Source organism: Equus caballus, chromosome 9 (assembly GCF_041296265.1).
Source record: "Equus caballus isolate H_3958 breed thoroughbred chromosome 9, TB-T2T, whole genome shotgun sequence".
In the NCBI taxonomy this organism is placed as follows: domain Eukaryota; kingdom Metazoa; phylum Chordata; class Mammalia; order Perissodactyla; family Equidae; genus Equus; species Equus caballus.
In genome coordinates this window covers 98,337,630-98,349,364 of record NC_091692.1, presented here as the reverse complement: position 1 = coordinate 98,349,364, position 11,735 = coordinate 98,337,630, and the positions used below count along the sequence as shown (strand labels likewise).

Below are 11,735 nucleotides of genomic sequence, written 5' to 3'. Positions count from 1 at the left end.
CACTCAGGCTCTGAGCACACAGCCGGTTCATCAGAGGAGGGCCTGAGTGCCCGTTCAGGGGCCACAGCCTCCCTGGTGGGCACTGCCTGGGCAAACGAGGGCAGGTGAGCCTTCACCTGGGCCAGATGTGGCTTGAATCTGACCACAGAGGAGGCCACCTGCCATACCCACCTCTCCTGCCCTTGTCTGAGAACTCCAGGCAGCTTGGGGCCCAGCTGGCTAGAGGCAGCGGTAGCTGTGTCGCCCCAGGTTTGGAAATGTGGCTACAGCCCCTCCAGCATCTCCCCATCCTGAGGGACACTGCAGGCCAGCACAGGGCTTCTGACTTTTCACAGCAGGGCCCTAGGTACAGTGGCTTACTGGAGCCCAGTACGTAAGTCATGGTGGGGGCAGTTTGTCCTCCTGCCCGCCACCAAGGGTGTTCTCGCACGGGAGCAAGGCCTGGCCAGTAGGTGCCACAGAGCTCCTGGGCCAGCCTAGCCTGAGGCCTGGTGAGGGAAGCAATAGACTACAGGTGGGGACATGGGTGTGCAAAGGCCAACACTGATTCATTTACTAGTGTTTACTGTGCACCTGCTACAAGGCAGACACTGTCAGCACTGAAGGCAGCCCTGCCCTGTGGTGTCCACGTCCATGTCCTTGTCCTCACGGGCGGACAGCAGCAAACCACAAGACCAAAGCTCTGGACTCCAAGATAACATTGTTTCATGTTTTAGCAACTCTCACATTGGGGTTGGGGATGCGCCGGAGTTTAATTGTAGCATTTTCTCATTTTTAATGGTGCTTTCTTGATACCTGTGGGATCAAGAAGCACAAAACAAGGCATGTAGTATTTCAGGTGGTGATAAGCAGGGTTGAAGGCTGCCAGTGGAGGGGTGCCATTTCACATGGGGCACTCAGGGCCAGCTGGCCAACCCTGGACAAAAGAACAAGGAGGAAGCCAGGTTCCACAGGGGGAAGAGGGGAGCAGGGGTTGATGCTCCGAACAGAGGCATGTCCCCATTATCACTTGGGTTTTACAGGGGAAAGAGAAGAACAGAAGGGAAAGAGAAGAGACAGAGCCACTGGTGTGGGAGGCCAGGCCCAGGCGGGGTGGGGTGGTGGTGACGACACCATCAGGTTCTTGATGTGGACTGTGCTGCAAGTTGTGCCTACAGGATTTATCGCTGGGCTGGATGCGGTGGAGGGTGAGAACTCCAGGATTACACCCAGGCTTGGCACTTGAGCAACTGGACGGATGGAAGAGCTCCAGCTGAAATGTGGACTCCTGCGGGGGAGCGGGGGCTCTGGGATGGAGTAGCCAGAGCTCTGTTTGCACAGGCTGAGTTGGGTTTGTCTCTCAGACAGTCAAGGGGAGCTGTCAAGTGGATGGCGGGACATCGGAGGCTGGAGTTGCAGAGGGAAGTGTGCAGCACAAAGGCTCCGTGTCTGTGGGGCAGAAGCCTGCAATCAGGTGCCAGGAATTCTACCCAAGAGGTCCAAGGACTGGCACTGCCATGCTTGGAGGTTGGGGATAGAAAGACCCGCAAAGGAGCCAAAGAAGGGGCACCAGGGCCAGGGTAGGAGACCCAGGGGGTCCAGGGCAGACTGAGCCAAGGAGAAACACCAGTAGGTCTGTCCTCTGGGGCTCTCAGTGACCTCGACAAGAGTCGGGGGAGGTGGGGCTTCTGGGGAACCTGGGAGAGGCTGTCAGAGCCAGATCCAGGGCTGCACTGTCAAGGGCTGAAGGGGCAAAGGACCAGGGGAGGTTCTTTTTTTTATTTTTAAAGACTAGCACATGAGCTAACGACTGTCACCAATCTTTTTTTTTCTCCTTCTTCCCAAAGCCTCCTGGTGCATAGTTGTAGGTTCTAGTTGTGAGTGCCTCTGGTTGTGCTGTGTGGGCCTGATGAGCGGTGATATGTCCGTGCCCAGGATCCAAACCGGCAAAACCCTGGGCCACCAAAGTGGAGCGCGTGAACTTAACCACTGGGCCACAGGGCCAGCCCCCAGTCTATATTTTTTTATTGCAATAAAATACATAAAACATAAAATTTGCTATTTTAAACATCTCTAAGTTCAGTAGCGTTAAGTATATTAACAGTGCTGTGCAGCCACCACCACTCATCTCCAGGACTCTTCATCTTCCCACACTGAAACTGTCCCCGTTAAACAACTCCCCATCCCCCTCCCCCAGCCCCTGGCAGCCACCATGCTGCCTGCTGTCCCTAGATCGACTCCTCTAGGGACCTCACATGATTGGGATCACACAGTATGCGTCTCTCTGTGATGGGCTTATTTCACTTAGCATAATGTCTTCAAGGTTCATCCATGTTATAGCGTGTATCAGAACTTCCTTCCTTTTTAAGGCTGTATAATATTGAGTTCTATGTATTTACCACACTTTGTTTATCCGTCCGTCCATAGATGGACACTTGGGCTGTTTCTGTGTGTTGGCCACTGTGCACATGGGCATGTGTTTTAAGACAGGAGTGACTGCAGTGTGCCTGTTGGATGACGGAATGATGCAGGAGGGGTCTGTGGATACAGGAGAGGGTGCAGCACCCAGAGGACAACCCAGCACCAGGCGGGGGGCAGGCAGGTGTGCAGGGGAGCTGGTGACTCTGTCTGTGGCTGCTCTAGGCTAGGAAGGAGGACATCGGCTGGGAGAGGTGGGGGGACATGAAGCAGAGGAATGTGGGCCAGCACTGAGGTCCGCTGAGGTGTGAGGGGCTGCTGAGGGGAGTGCCAGCCATGTGCTGAGCCCTCAAGGGCTCAGGCAGGTCTGCCCCTCAGCCAGGGACCTGGGAAGGCCAGTGGGTGGCTGGGCTGAGACCTTTGCCCAGAAGCTAACAGACCCTTGAGTAGTGGCCTAAGGCGGCAGCCTGGTCCCAGGTTCCAGCTCCAGCTGGCCCAGCCGTCCTGATGTGGTAGGTGAGGAAAAAGACCAGTTTGGGCCCACAGTTTTCAGAACTGTGTGAGGGGGTGTCTGAAGCTCTCCCGCTTCCCTCATTGACCCAGGGATCCGGGAATCATCTAGATCCTGAAGGCTCTTCCCATCCCCTCCCCTGCCCCAGCACCCCCTTAGGACCCATGGATGTCACATCTTGGTGCTGTCCAGCATGTGTGTGGGTGGGGTGGGCAGGAGAAGCACTTGACCCCAGGCCCAGGACATTGTCCTAAGCCTGATGCCCTGCCCTGGGTGCCAAAGGACACTGGGGACAAAGTCCTTGGGCCTAGGCTTCCCCACCCCAACCACACTCCACCCCATGGCTGTATGTCATATCTACCCTCAGGGTCAGGGGTCACTGAACCAGGTGAGGAGGGGCCCTCCAAAAGGCAAGGCTGCCCTGAGACCTGGGTGGTGGTGTTGGCTGGCTCCCTGGGGTCTGCCCCTTCCCCTAGACTGCCAACTAGGCAGAGATAAGGCCCAGGGGTTCAAAGGCCAGAGAGGGAACCTGCAGGGAGGGGCAGGGAGCAGGGCTGGGAGCCACAGCCCTCCCCCACCCCCCTGGGCCTAGAGCCCAGGATCCTGCCACACTTCCTCCCCACCTGCAGAGCCCCTCCCCACGGGCCAGGGGAAGGCAATGTTGGGGGGGGGGATGGTGGAGGACTCAGGTTCCCATTTGTCCGTGTACGGCTTTCCTAGGGAATTTTCTCTGGAACATTTGTGGGGGAGCATGACTGAGCTGGCACCTCATCGGTTCCCTTGGACTCCAGCCCACCCCCAACACGGAGGGCCTAGGAGGAGAGGGCCCCACATCTCCACCCCCAACTGGGACCTCAAAGGCTCTGGGGTGGCGGTGGTGGGGTGGGGTTGGGGGTGGTCTAAGCTGTCTGAGCCAGCCAGGCCCCGCTGGAAGGGGCTGGGAGGGGAGTGGGGCAAGGGTGTGTAGAGGGGGGCAAGGGTGTGTGCTGGGGAGCTCACCGGTGGACTGCTGGGGATGGGGTCTGTGTGAGACTGTGCTGGCACCCATGCACCTCTGCCCCAGGCCCCTGTGCCTGAGGCAGCCCCTAGAGAGAGGGCCACAGGAGGTGACACCCCAGATCCTTGGGGGAGTGGAGAGGGTGGCCCTGCCCCACAGCTCTAAGGGGTGGCAGGCAGGCTAGCGCAAGCCCAGGCTGCCTTGGCCAGGGGAAGGGGCCCAGCTCCTCGCTGTGGGGAGGATCTGCCACTGGAATGGTTAACCCACGACGCCTTCAGCAGCCAATCACAGAGCCCTGCAGGAAATACCTGAGAGAGATCCTCGTGCCTGGGGCGGGCGGGTCGAGCCCAGCCCTAGTCCAGCCCCAGGCAGCCTGCGCCCGCCCGCAGCCAGCCCCAGCGAACACAGCCTCCCTAGGGCAATGAGCGCACGTGGGGGCCTCAGCATGGCAGGCCTGCTCCAGCTCAAGCCGGGGCTGCTGCTGGCCGTGCTGGTGGTGACTGGGACGGCGGCTCAGCCCGCCCTTCTTCTGACCTTGCTGTCCTCAGGCCAGGGAGTTCTGGACCGCGTGGCACTGGGCAGCCTGTTAAATACACTGGCGGCCCGTGTGCACTGCGCCGACGGGCCGTGTGGAAAGGTAATAGCCCCACCCGACAGGTCCCCCAGCCCTGGCCCGCTCCACCCCAAGGACTGGCAGCAAAGGGCCCTGGGCAAACTCCAGGAGGCGGGCCGAGGCCGGGTGGCCAAGAACCTGAGTGCCCTAGCCCTGCCTGCAGACCCGAGCCCACCCTCCTCTGCTCCTGTTCAGATAGGCCTGCTCTGCTGAGGGTAGGGGGGCTGCACTGGGGATACACAGCTCCAAGTCCCCAGGCTGCTCCCCCACCCCAGCTGCCCAGCAGTCCCCAGGCCATCAAGTTGGCAGTGGTTCCAGGAAGAAACACTGCAGGATGAAGGGACCACTACCTGGGGTCCCTCTGTGTGTACAAGCCTGTAACTGACGGTGGGGAGGAGATGCAAGGGGCGTGCATGGGTGTGTGAGGGAGAGGGCGGCGATTGGTGTGTGTGGACCCTGCAGGGAAGCGGGCAGCTCCTCAGCCGCAGGCACCTGGCCCCGGCCCACCTGTCTCTGCCCACAGTGCCTGTCTGTGGATGACGCCCTGGCCCTGGGCAGGCCTGAGAAGCCAGGGCCCCAGCAGTCCGTCTTGGAGCCCGGGCACATCGCCCGCCTCAGTGCTGCCGCTGCCCTCTACCTCAGCGACCCTGAGGGCACATGTGCAGACATCCAGGCTGGCCGCTGGGCCTCCCGCGCCGACCACCTCCTGGCCCTGCTTGAGGGCCCTGAGGCCCTGACCCCAGGCCTGAGCAGGCTGCTGCAGAGGATTCAGAGCCAGGTCGCTGGCCGGTCTACTGCAGAGGAGGTGAGGGCCCAGGCAGGCCAGCCATGTGGAGTGGGTAAGGAGGACCCGAGGGGGAGGGGAGACCACTGAGGGGGTCGGGCCTACCTACGGTGGGCAGAACATCTGAAAAGCCTTCCTGGGCACCTGGGAGAGTCTGAGGACACACTGGGGAGGCTGGCCTGGGCTGAGAGATCACAAATGGATGCTCACCACCCAGTGGGACAGGGTCTATGGGAGCCCTGGGACTGGGGGATCACAAGGGACAGTGGCTGAGAAGGCTCCTGGGGCCACAGGGAGGAGCCCAGGGGGCAAGTTGGGGGCCTGGGCCAGCTGGGCCAGGGAGAGGAAGGGGCTTCAGGGAGGGGATGGGCTGGGCCATGTCTTCAGGAGCAGGAAGAGGTGGTACTCTGAGGAAGCTGGGCCAGGACCTGGTGGAGGCAGGTCCAGGGGTCAGTGTCATCCAGGGAGCACTAGGGGTGATGGCAGAGCAGAAGACCAGGAAGGCCACACTGTGGGCAAGGCTGAGGGCCAGCTCCTTCCCCAGGCCTGTGTGGACCTGCCTCAGCTGCTGGAGGAGGCAGCAGGGGCAGGGGCTCCTGGCAGCCCAGGCCCAGTGCTAGCTGTCCTGCTGGACCACGTCAGGAGCGGGTCCTGCTTCCGCACCCTGCCAACCCACCAGTACTTTGTGGACTTCGTGTTCCGGCAGCACAGTGATGAGGCTCCCAACATCACACTGACTGGTGAGGCCTGGGCTGGGCCACAGAGTGGGGGGTGCCCTGAGCCCCAGTCTCTGTGTCCCTGGGGAGGGCATGGCTGGAGCCCATACACGCTTTGTAATTCTGTCCTCCCTGCCAGAGCTGGCAGCCTTGATGCAGCGCCTGGGGATAGGCGAGACCCACGGAGACCACGATGACCACAGTGACCATGATCATCTGGGAAAAGGGGCCAAGGCCCGGGACTCTGTGCAGCTTGCCACCTCCAACAGCAGCTCCAACACATGGGACACAGTGAGCAACCCATGTGCCCCAGTCCTCGGGAGAGATGGGGTCCTACGGGCCTGCTCAGATTCCTGACTCCCCGTCCTGCCACCGCCAGCTATGCCTGAGTGCCAGGGAAGTGATGGCTGTGTATGGGCTGTCTGAGGAGGCTGGTGTGACCCGGGAGGCCTGGGCCCAGCTGAGCCCTGCCCTGCTCCAGCAGCAACTGAGTGGGGCCTGCAGCCCTCAGCCAGAGTCCTCCACCGAGGAGCAGCTCAGCAAGGCAGAAAGTGAGTGCCCACCTCCCCAGCTCTACCTGCCTGGCTGTGCCCAGGGGTGCTGGCAGCATGGAGGTGGGGCCGCACAAGGAAGAGGAAGTGGCTGCTGGGCTGGGGGAGGGGTGCGTGGAGCTGGGCCAGGGCTGGCTGGAGAGAGGGGTCACAGAAATGTGGGGGGCCTGGAAGAGAAGAGGATGAAGCTAGAGGTTGGAGGGCTAGCATGAGCAGAGGCCTGGCCCGAACCTGATGGCCTGCAGCCCTGGTGAGCTCCTGCTCACTCCTGGACCTGACTTGAACACCTTCCCCTGGGAAGCAGGGGGTGGGGGTCTCAGATTGAGGGAAGCTCTCACCTCAGCCCCCACCACCCCGCCCCCCAGAGTACCTGTATGGCTCACTGGCCACGCTGCTCATCTGCCTCTGTGCAATTTTCGGTCTCCTGCTTCTGACCTGCGCCCGCTGCAGCGCTGCCACCCACTACGTCATCCAGACCTTCCTGAGCCTGGCTGTGGGTGCGCTCACTGGTGATGCCCTCCTGCACTTGATGCCCAAGGTCAGCTCCAGCCAGGACCCTCCCACCAGTGACTCCTCTAGCCAGCCTTGCTTCAGGGTGCGCCCTCCTGGGGCCCTTCTGCACCCCTAACCCTTCTCTCCTTGTCTGGGGGGAGGAAGCCTAAGGCACAAGCATGCGCTGCCCCCCAGGTGCTGGGACTGCACACCCACGATGGGGAGGGCCATGACCAACAGCCCACCTGGCGCCTGGTGGCCATGCTCGGAGGCCTCTACGCCTTCTTCCTGTTCGAGAACCTCTTCAACCTCTTGCTGCCCCTGGACCCAGAGGTCAGGCGGGAGGGGGATGGACGCGGTGGTTGGACGGGGCGGAGGCGTGGTGGGGCTGAGCCGCTGTCTCCGCAGGACCCAAAGGACGGGCCTTGCAGCCACAGAGGCCACAGCCACGGCGGCCACAGCCACGGCGTGTCCCTGCAGCTGGCGCCGAGTGAGCTCCGGCCACCCAAGCAGCCCCACGAGGGCTCTTGCGCTGACCTGGTGAGCTGGCCCCGCCCGATGTCCCCACCCCAAGCGGAGCCCTCTTCACAAGGACCCTTTCCCGCGCCTACATCCCTACCCCCACCCCAGGGCTTCTGCCCCTGGCCTCCGATGCTGATCTGGGGACTCAGCCTCGCCGCGCCCCTCCTCGCCTCATCCCCGCCCAGGGGCTAAAACACACGGACCCCTTCCAGGTGACGGAGGAGAGCCCGGAGCTGCTGAGCCCGGAGCCCCGGAGACTGAGCCCAGGTGAGCCCTGACGGAGGCCCCGGAAGGGCTGGGGGCCAGGGGTTTGTGCGGAGCGCGGGCGCAGGCCGGGGGCGGGGAGGTGGGGGTCGCGGAAGTGGGGTACCAGGCCGACGCCGGCCCACGCCCGCCGCGCCCGCAGGGCTGAGGCTGCTGCCCTACATGATCACGCTGGGCGACGCCGTGCACAACTTCGCCGACGGGCTGGCCGTGGGCGCCGCCTTCGCGTCCTCCTGGAAGACCGGGCTCGCCACCTCGTTGGCCGTGTTCTGCCACGAGCTGCCGCACGAGCTGGGTGAGGGCGCGGGGCCGGGCCGGCCCTGGAAGTGGGCGGGACTGCGGGGCGGGGCGGTGCCTTCCAGGGTGGGCGGGGCTCTGCCTGACCCCCGCCCCCCACCGCAGGGGACTTCGCTGCCCTGCTGCACGCAGGGCTGTCGGTGCGCCGGGCGCTGCTCCTGAACTTGGCCTCGGCGGTCACTGCCTTCGCCGGCCTCTACGTGGCGCTCGCAGTCGGCGTCGACGAGGACAGCGAGGCCTGGATCCTGGCGGTAGCCACCGGCCTGTTCCTCTACGTGGCGCTCTGCGACATGGTCAGGGCGGAGGGCGGAGGGCGGAGGGCGGGAGGGGTCCGCCCTGGGTGGGAGCTGAGCAGGCGCGCTGAGCTGGCCGCTGACCCAGTGCCCACCTCAGCTCCCGGCCATGCTGAACATGAGGGACCCGCGGCCCTGGCTCCTCTTCCTGCTGCACAACGTGGGCCTGCTGGGCGGCTGGACCGTCCTGCTGCTGCTGTCGCTGTACGAGGACAACATCACCCTCTGATAGCCGCCGCCCCATCTCTGGCCTTTGACTCGGCTCCTGACCCTGGATTATCTCAGCCCCTTAGACCTGCCAGCCACACCCGAACCTGTATCCAGCTACCCGGAGAGCCCCAGGCCTTTGAGAACCTCCCTCCTCCATGCCCCAGCACCCAGCTTCAATAAAGACATTCTTGCTTTGGAGCCCAGCCTGCTTTCCTTGCTGGAGGCGAAGGGTCTCCCACCAAGAAAGGCCAGCTAGTGGGGCAGTACCTCTCTCCCCATGGTAGTGCCTGGGGCCCTGATGAGGAACCGGGCTAGCTGTGCTCAGGGACATCTGGGCAGCCAGCCTCAGTCCCCTCCTCTGTAATGCGGAGACCCTGCCTGGGGAACGCAGTCAGAGAAATTGAACAGGGTCTGTGGGCCATAGATGGGACCTGGTCTCCAATTAGGAATCAAACTCATTTACTTATAGCAGAAAAACCAAAACAGCCAGCAGATGAGGGCTCATTTCTCTCTCATGAAAACTAGGCTTGGGGATAATCAGACCAGAGTGTGTGGCAGCCCATGGTCAGTGAGGCCCAGGCCTCTTCTGACTCTGCTCCGCTGTCCTCAGCAGAGGCCAGAGCCCCCTTGCAGTTGTCTTCTAGGGCTGTGGTGTAGCCCACCACAAATCGGGGGCCTTAAAACGACTGAAATTTATTGTCACACTTCTGGAGGCAGAAGTCTGAAGTCGAGGTGTCAGCAGGCTGTGCTGCTCTGAACTCTCTAGGGAAGAATCTGTCACATGAGTCTTCACGGGCTTCTGGTGGCCCCAGGTGTTCTTTGGCCTGTGGCAGCATAACTCCAGTCTCTGCCTCTGTCTTCACATGACCTTCCCTCTTGTGTCTGTCTCTTTCCCTCTTCTTATAAGGACACCGGTCATATTGTATTACCGGCACATCCTACTCCAGTATGACCTAATCTTGTTCCAAATAAAGTATCATTCTGAGATTCTGGGGGTTAGGTCTTCAACATATCTTTTTTTGGGACACAATTCAATCCATAACTCCCCTCATGGTCCAAAATGGCTGCCAGAACTTGAAGCACCAAACGTACTCTCTAGGTAGCAGAAAAGAGGTAAGAATAAAGAGCAAAAGGAGTAAGGGGCCCAGGAGAGCTCAGATCCAGCCTGTCATGCACCCAATAGCACTGGCACAAGAGCAGGAGAGTGGAGGTCAGTTTTGTGTTATGCTCCATGGGTTCACTCATGCTGGAGGGAGGCAGGTGCCACCTGCCAGGAATTTGAGGCAAATTGGGCAGGAAGGACCATGTCTGAGAGCTCCCTGGCCTGGCACAGGTAGCCAGATGCCCCAGACTCTCCAAGAGACATTGATTCTTCAAGAACCTTCACCGACCCTACAAAAGAAGTCTGGAAACTACCACCTCCCTCCTAAACCCAGCCCACAATACTGAACATGCAGAGATGGCCTCCAGGCACAGGAAGGAGGTGCAGAAAACCACCAGATTCCAGCACAGGGCTGCCCCATGGGAACATCAAGAGTGTGGTCTGCACTGTAGTGTCCACTAGTGTTCTGTCACACGCCCAGCTGGGTGAGCAGTGAGGGATAGATTGCCCAGAGACCAAGGAAAAGACCCAGAGACAGTGAATGAGACATATGGGTTTATTGAAGAGTTACTTATAGGGAAGGTCCAGTGGCGCCTGACTGGACAGAAATGGACACCATTGCCGCCCCCTGAGAGCAGCTTGCTTAAGTAGGCAGAGGAACAAAGGCTGTGTGCTTGCCAAGGGGGACTGTCCCTGTACGACCTTCATTCCAAGGACCAGAGCCTCCCCTCCGGAGCGCCTCTGTGTTCCCTCAGACCATGAAGGTTTTGTGCTAACTCTCCTACGAGAAAGCAGCCAGGTTGGCCACGCCCGGGACTGTTATCATTGTGAGTGCTGGTGCATAGCTCATACAAGGAGCCTCAAGGACACATGGTTTTAAAGAGGCATGTCAGCTAGTGCCCCCACAACTAGCCACGGGACCCAAGCTGCAGGAGCTGATGGAGCACTTCACCAGCTTTTGGAGAGCAAGGCCCCCTGAACTGTGGAGCTGAGAGCCAGGAGTTGCCAGGGCTTATACTGGCAGCCCCATCACTCTTCCCCCCAGCCTGGGACCACTTTCCAGTCAGTCATGGTCCCTCTTCAGCATCTCTATCTCTGAGCCCCCACTTCTGCTGACAGCCTCCCTTCATCTCTCACTGAGGAAGTAGATGCACCTCTGCCTTCCTACTGCCAGCCCTGCAACCTCCCAGTCTCTCTGCCCGCTTTCTCCTTCTGCCCTCTCACTGGGATGGAGCCACATCCTACCAGCAGGACTGTCCTCCTTCAGTATTTCTGGCTTTCTCTGCACTGACCACCTCTCTTCCACAGATGAGCCCTTGTTCATTTGTTAGGGCATTTGCCATGTGTCAAGCTTGAGTCTGACGGTTCTGTGGGTGCTGAGTTATTCAATCATCACAGATGCCCTGTGATGTGGGCGACATGACAGTGCCCATCTGACGAGGATGCCAAAAGCTGGCATCCTGGCTTGGGCCCCAGCTGCCTCCTCCCACACACTTTCACAATCCTGTCTGCAGTTTTTCCTACGACTTTTAAGGGGGTATGCCTCAGGGGTCACACACCTGCCCGTGGATATGAGTGGCCTCTTTGTCCACCGTTCAAGGGTCCAGACTCAGAGCCGTGTTGTTGACATGAGCAAGTGGGCAGACGTGGATGCAACATAAACACATATTTCTATGCCATTTTCTTGGGTGTGACTATACTTTCTTACTTGTTTTATTTCTTATAATTCTATTTCTAAGTCCCAGGCCTGCCAAGAGCAACTAGGACAAGTCTTTGCTGTCAACTTAAAAAGCAAGTTCCCCTGTTATCTTATCTCAAAACGAGTTTATTTCGGAGTAGCCAAAAGAACTGCAATTCCAGTAGCGTCTGCTACGTCAAACCATAGGCAAATCTGGCAAGCAAAGGAGGGGAGCTGCTTTTATAGAGAAAAAGGGGTGGGGGCGGGGCTGTTCTAAAGGAAAGTCCATTGGGGGAGAGGAACAGTTC

General features: G+C 60.2%; 1 protein-coding gene and 1 long non-coding RNA gene across 4 annotated transcripts; one reads left to right on the top strand and one right to left on the bottom strand.

The window, feature by feature from the left end:
* Window positions 1-683: 683 nt before the first annotated feature.
* LOC138915625 (uncharacterized) lies at window positions 684-4,466 on the bottom strand. The gene is made up of 2 exons (XR_011421707.1): window positions 4,214-4,466; window positions 684-1,428 (listed from the first exon to the last, which is right to left on the bottom strand). It is a non-coding gene; the product is annotated as an uncharacterized lncRNA (long non-coding RNA).
* SLC39A4 (solute carrier family 39 member 4) lies at window positions 4,061-8,845 on the top strand. Of its 3 annotated transcripts, XM_023649253.2 has the most exons (12): window positions 4,061-4,542; window positions 5,042-5,323; window positions 5,847-6,042; window positions 6,158-6,309; window positions 6,398-6,569; window positions 6,935-7,107; window positions 7,257-7,394; window positions 7,470-7,601; window positions 7,796-7,850; window positions 7,990-8,142; window positions 8,250-8,437; window positions 8,538-8,845. In XM_023649253.2, the coding sequence occupies exons 1-12, from the start codon at window positions 4,327-4,329 to the stop codon at window positions 8,664-8,666; spliced, it is 1,986 nt and encodes a 661-aa protein (XP_023505021.1). In that variant the 5' UTR covers window positions 4,061-4,326; the 3' UTR covers window positions 8,667-8,845. The 3 variants fall into 3 exon arrangements, with proteins under 3 accessions (XP_023505021.1, XP_070078707.1, XP_070078708.1); XM_070222606.1 differs by lacking the exon at window positions 7,990-8,142 and having other exon boundaries at window positions 4,218-4,542; XM_070222607.1 differs by lacking the exon at window positions 5,042-5,323 and having other exon boundaries at window positions 4,248-4,542.
* Window positions 8,846-11,735: the final 2,890 nt, after the last annotated feature.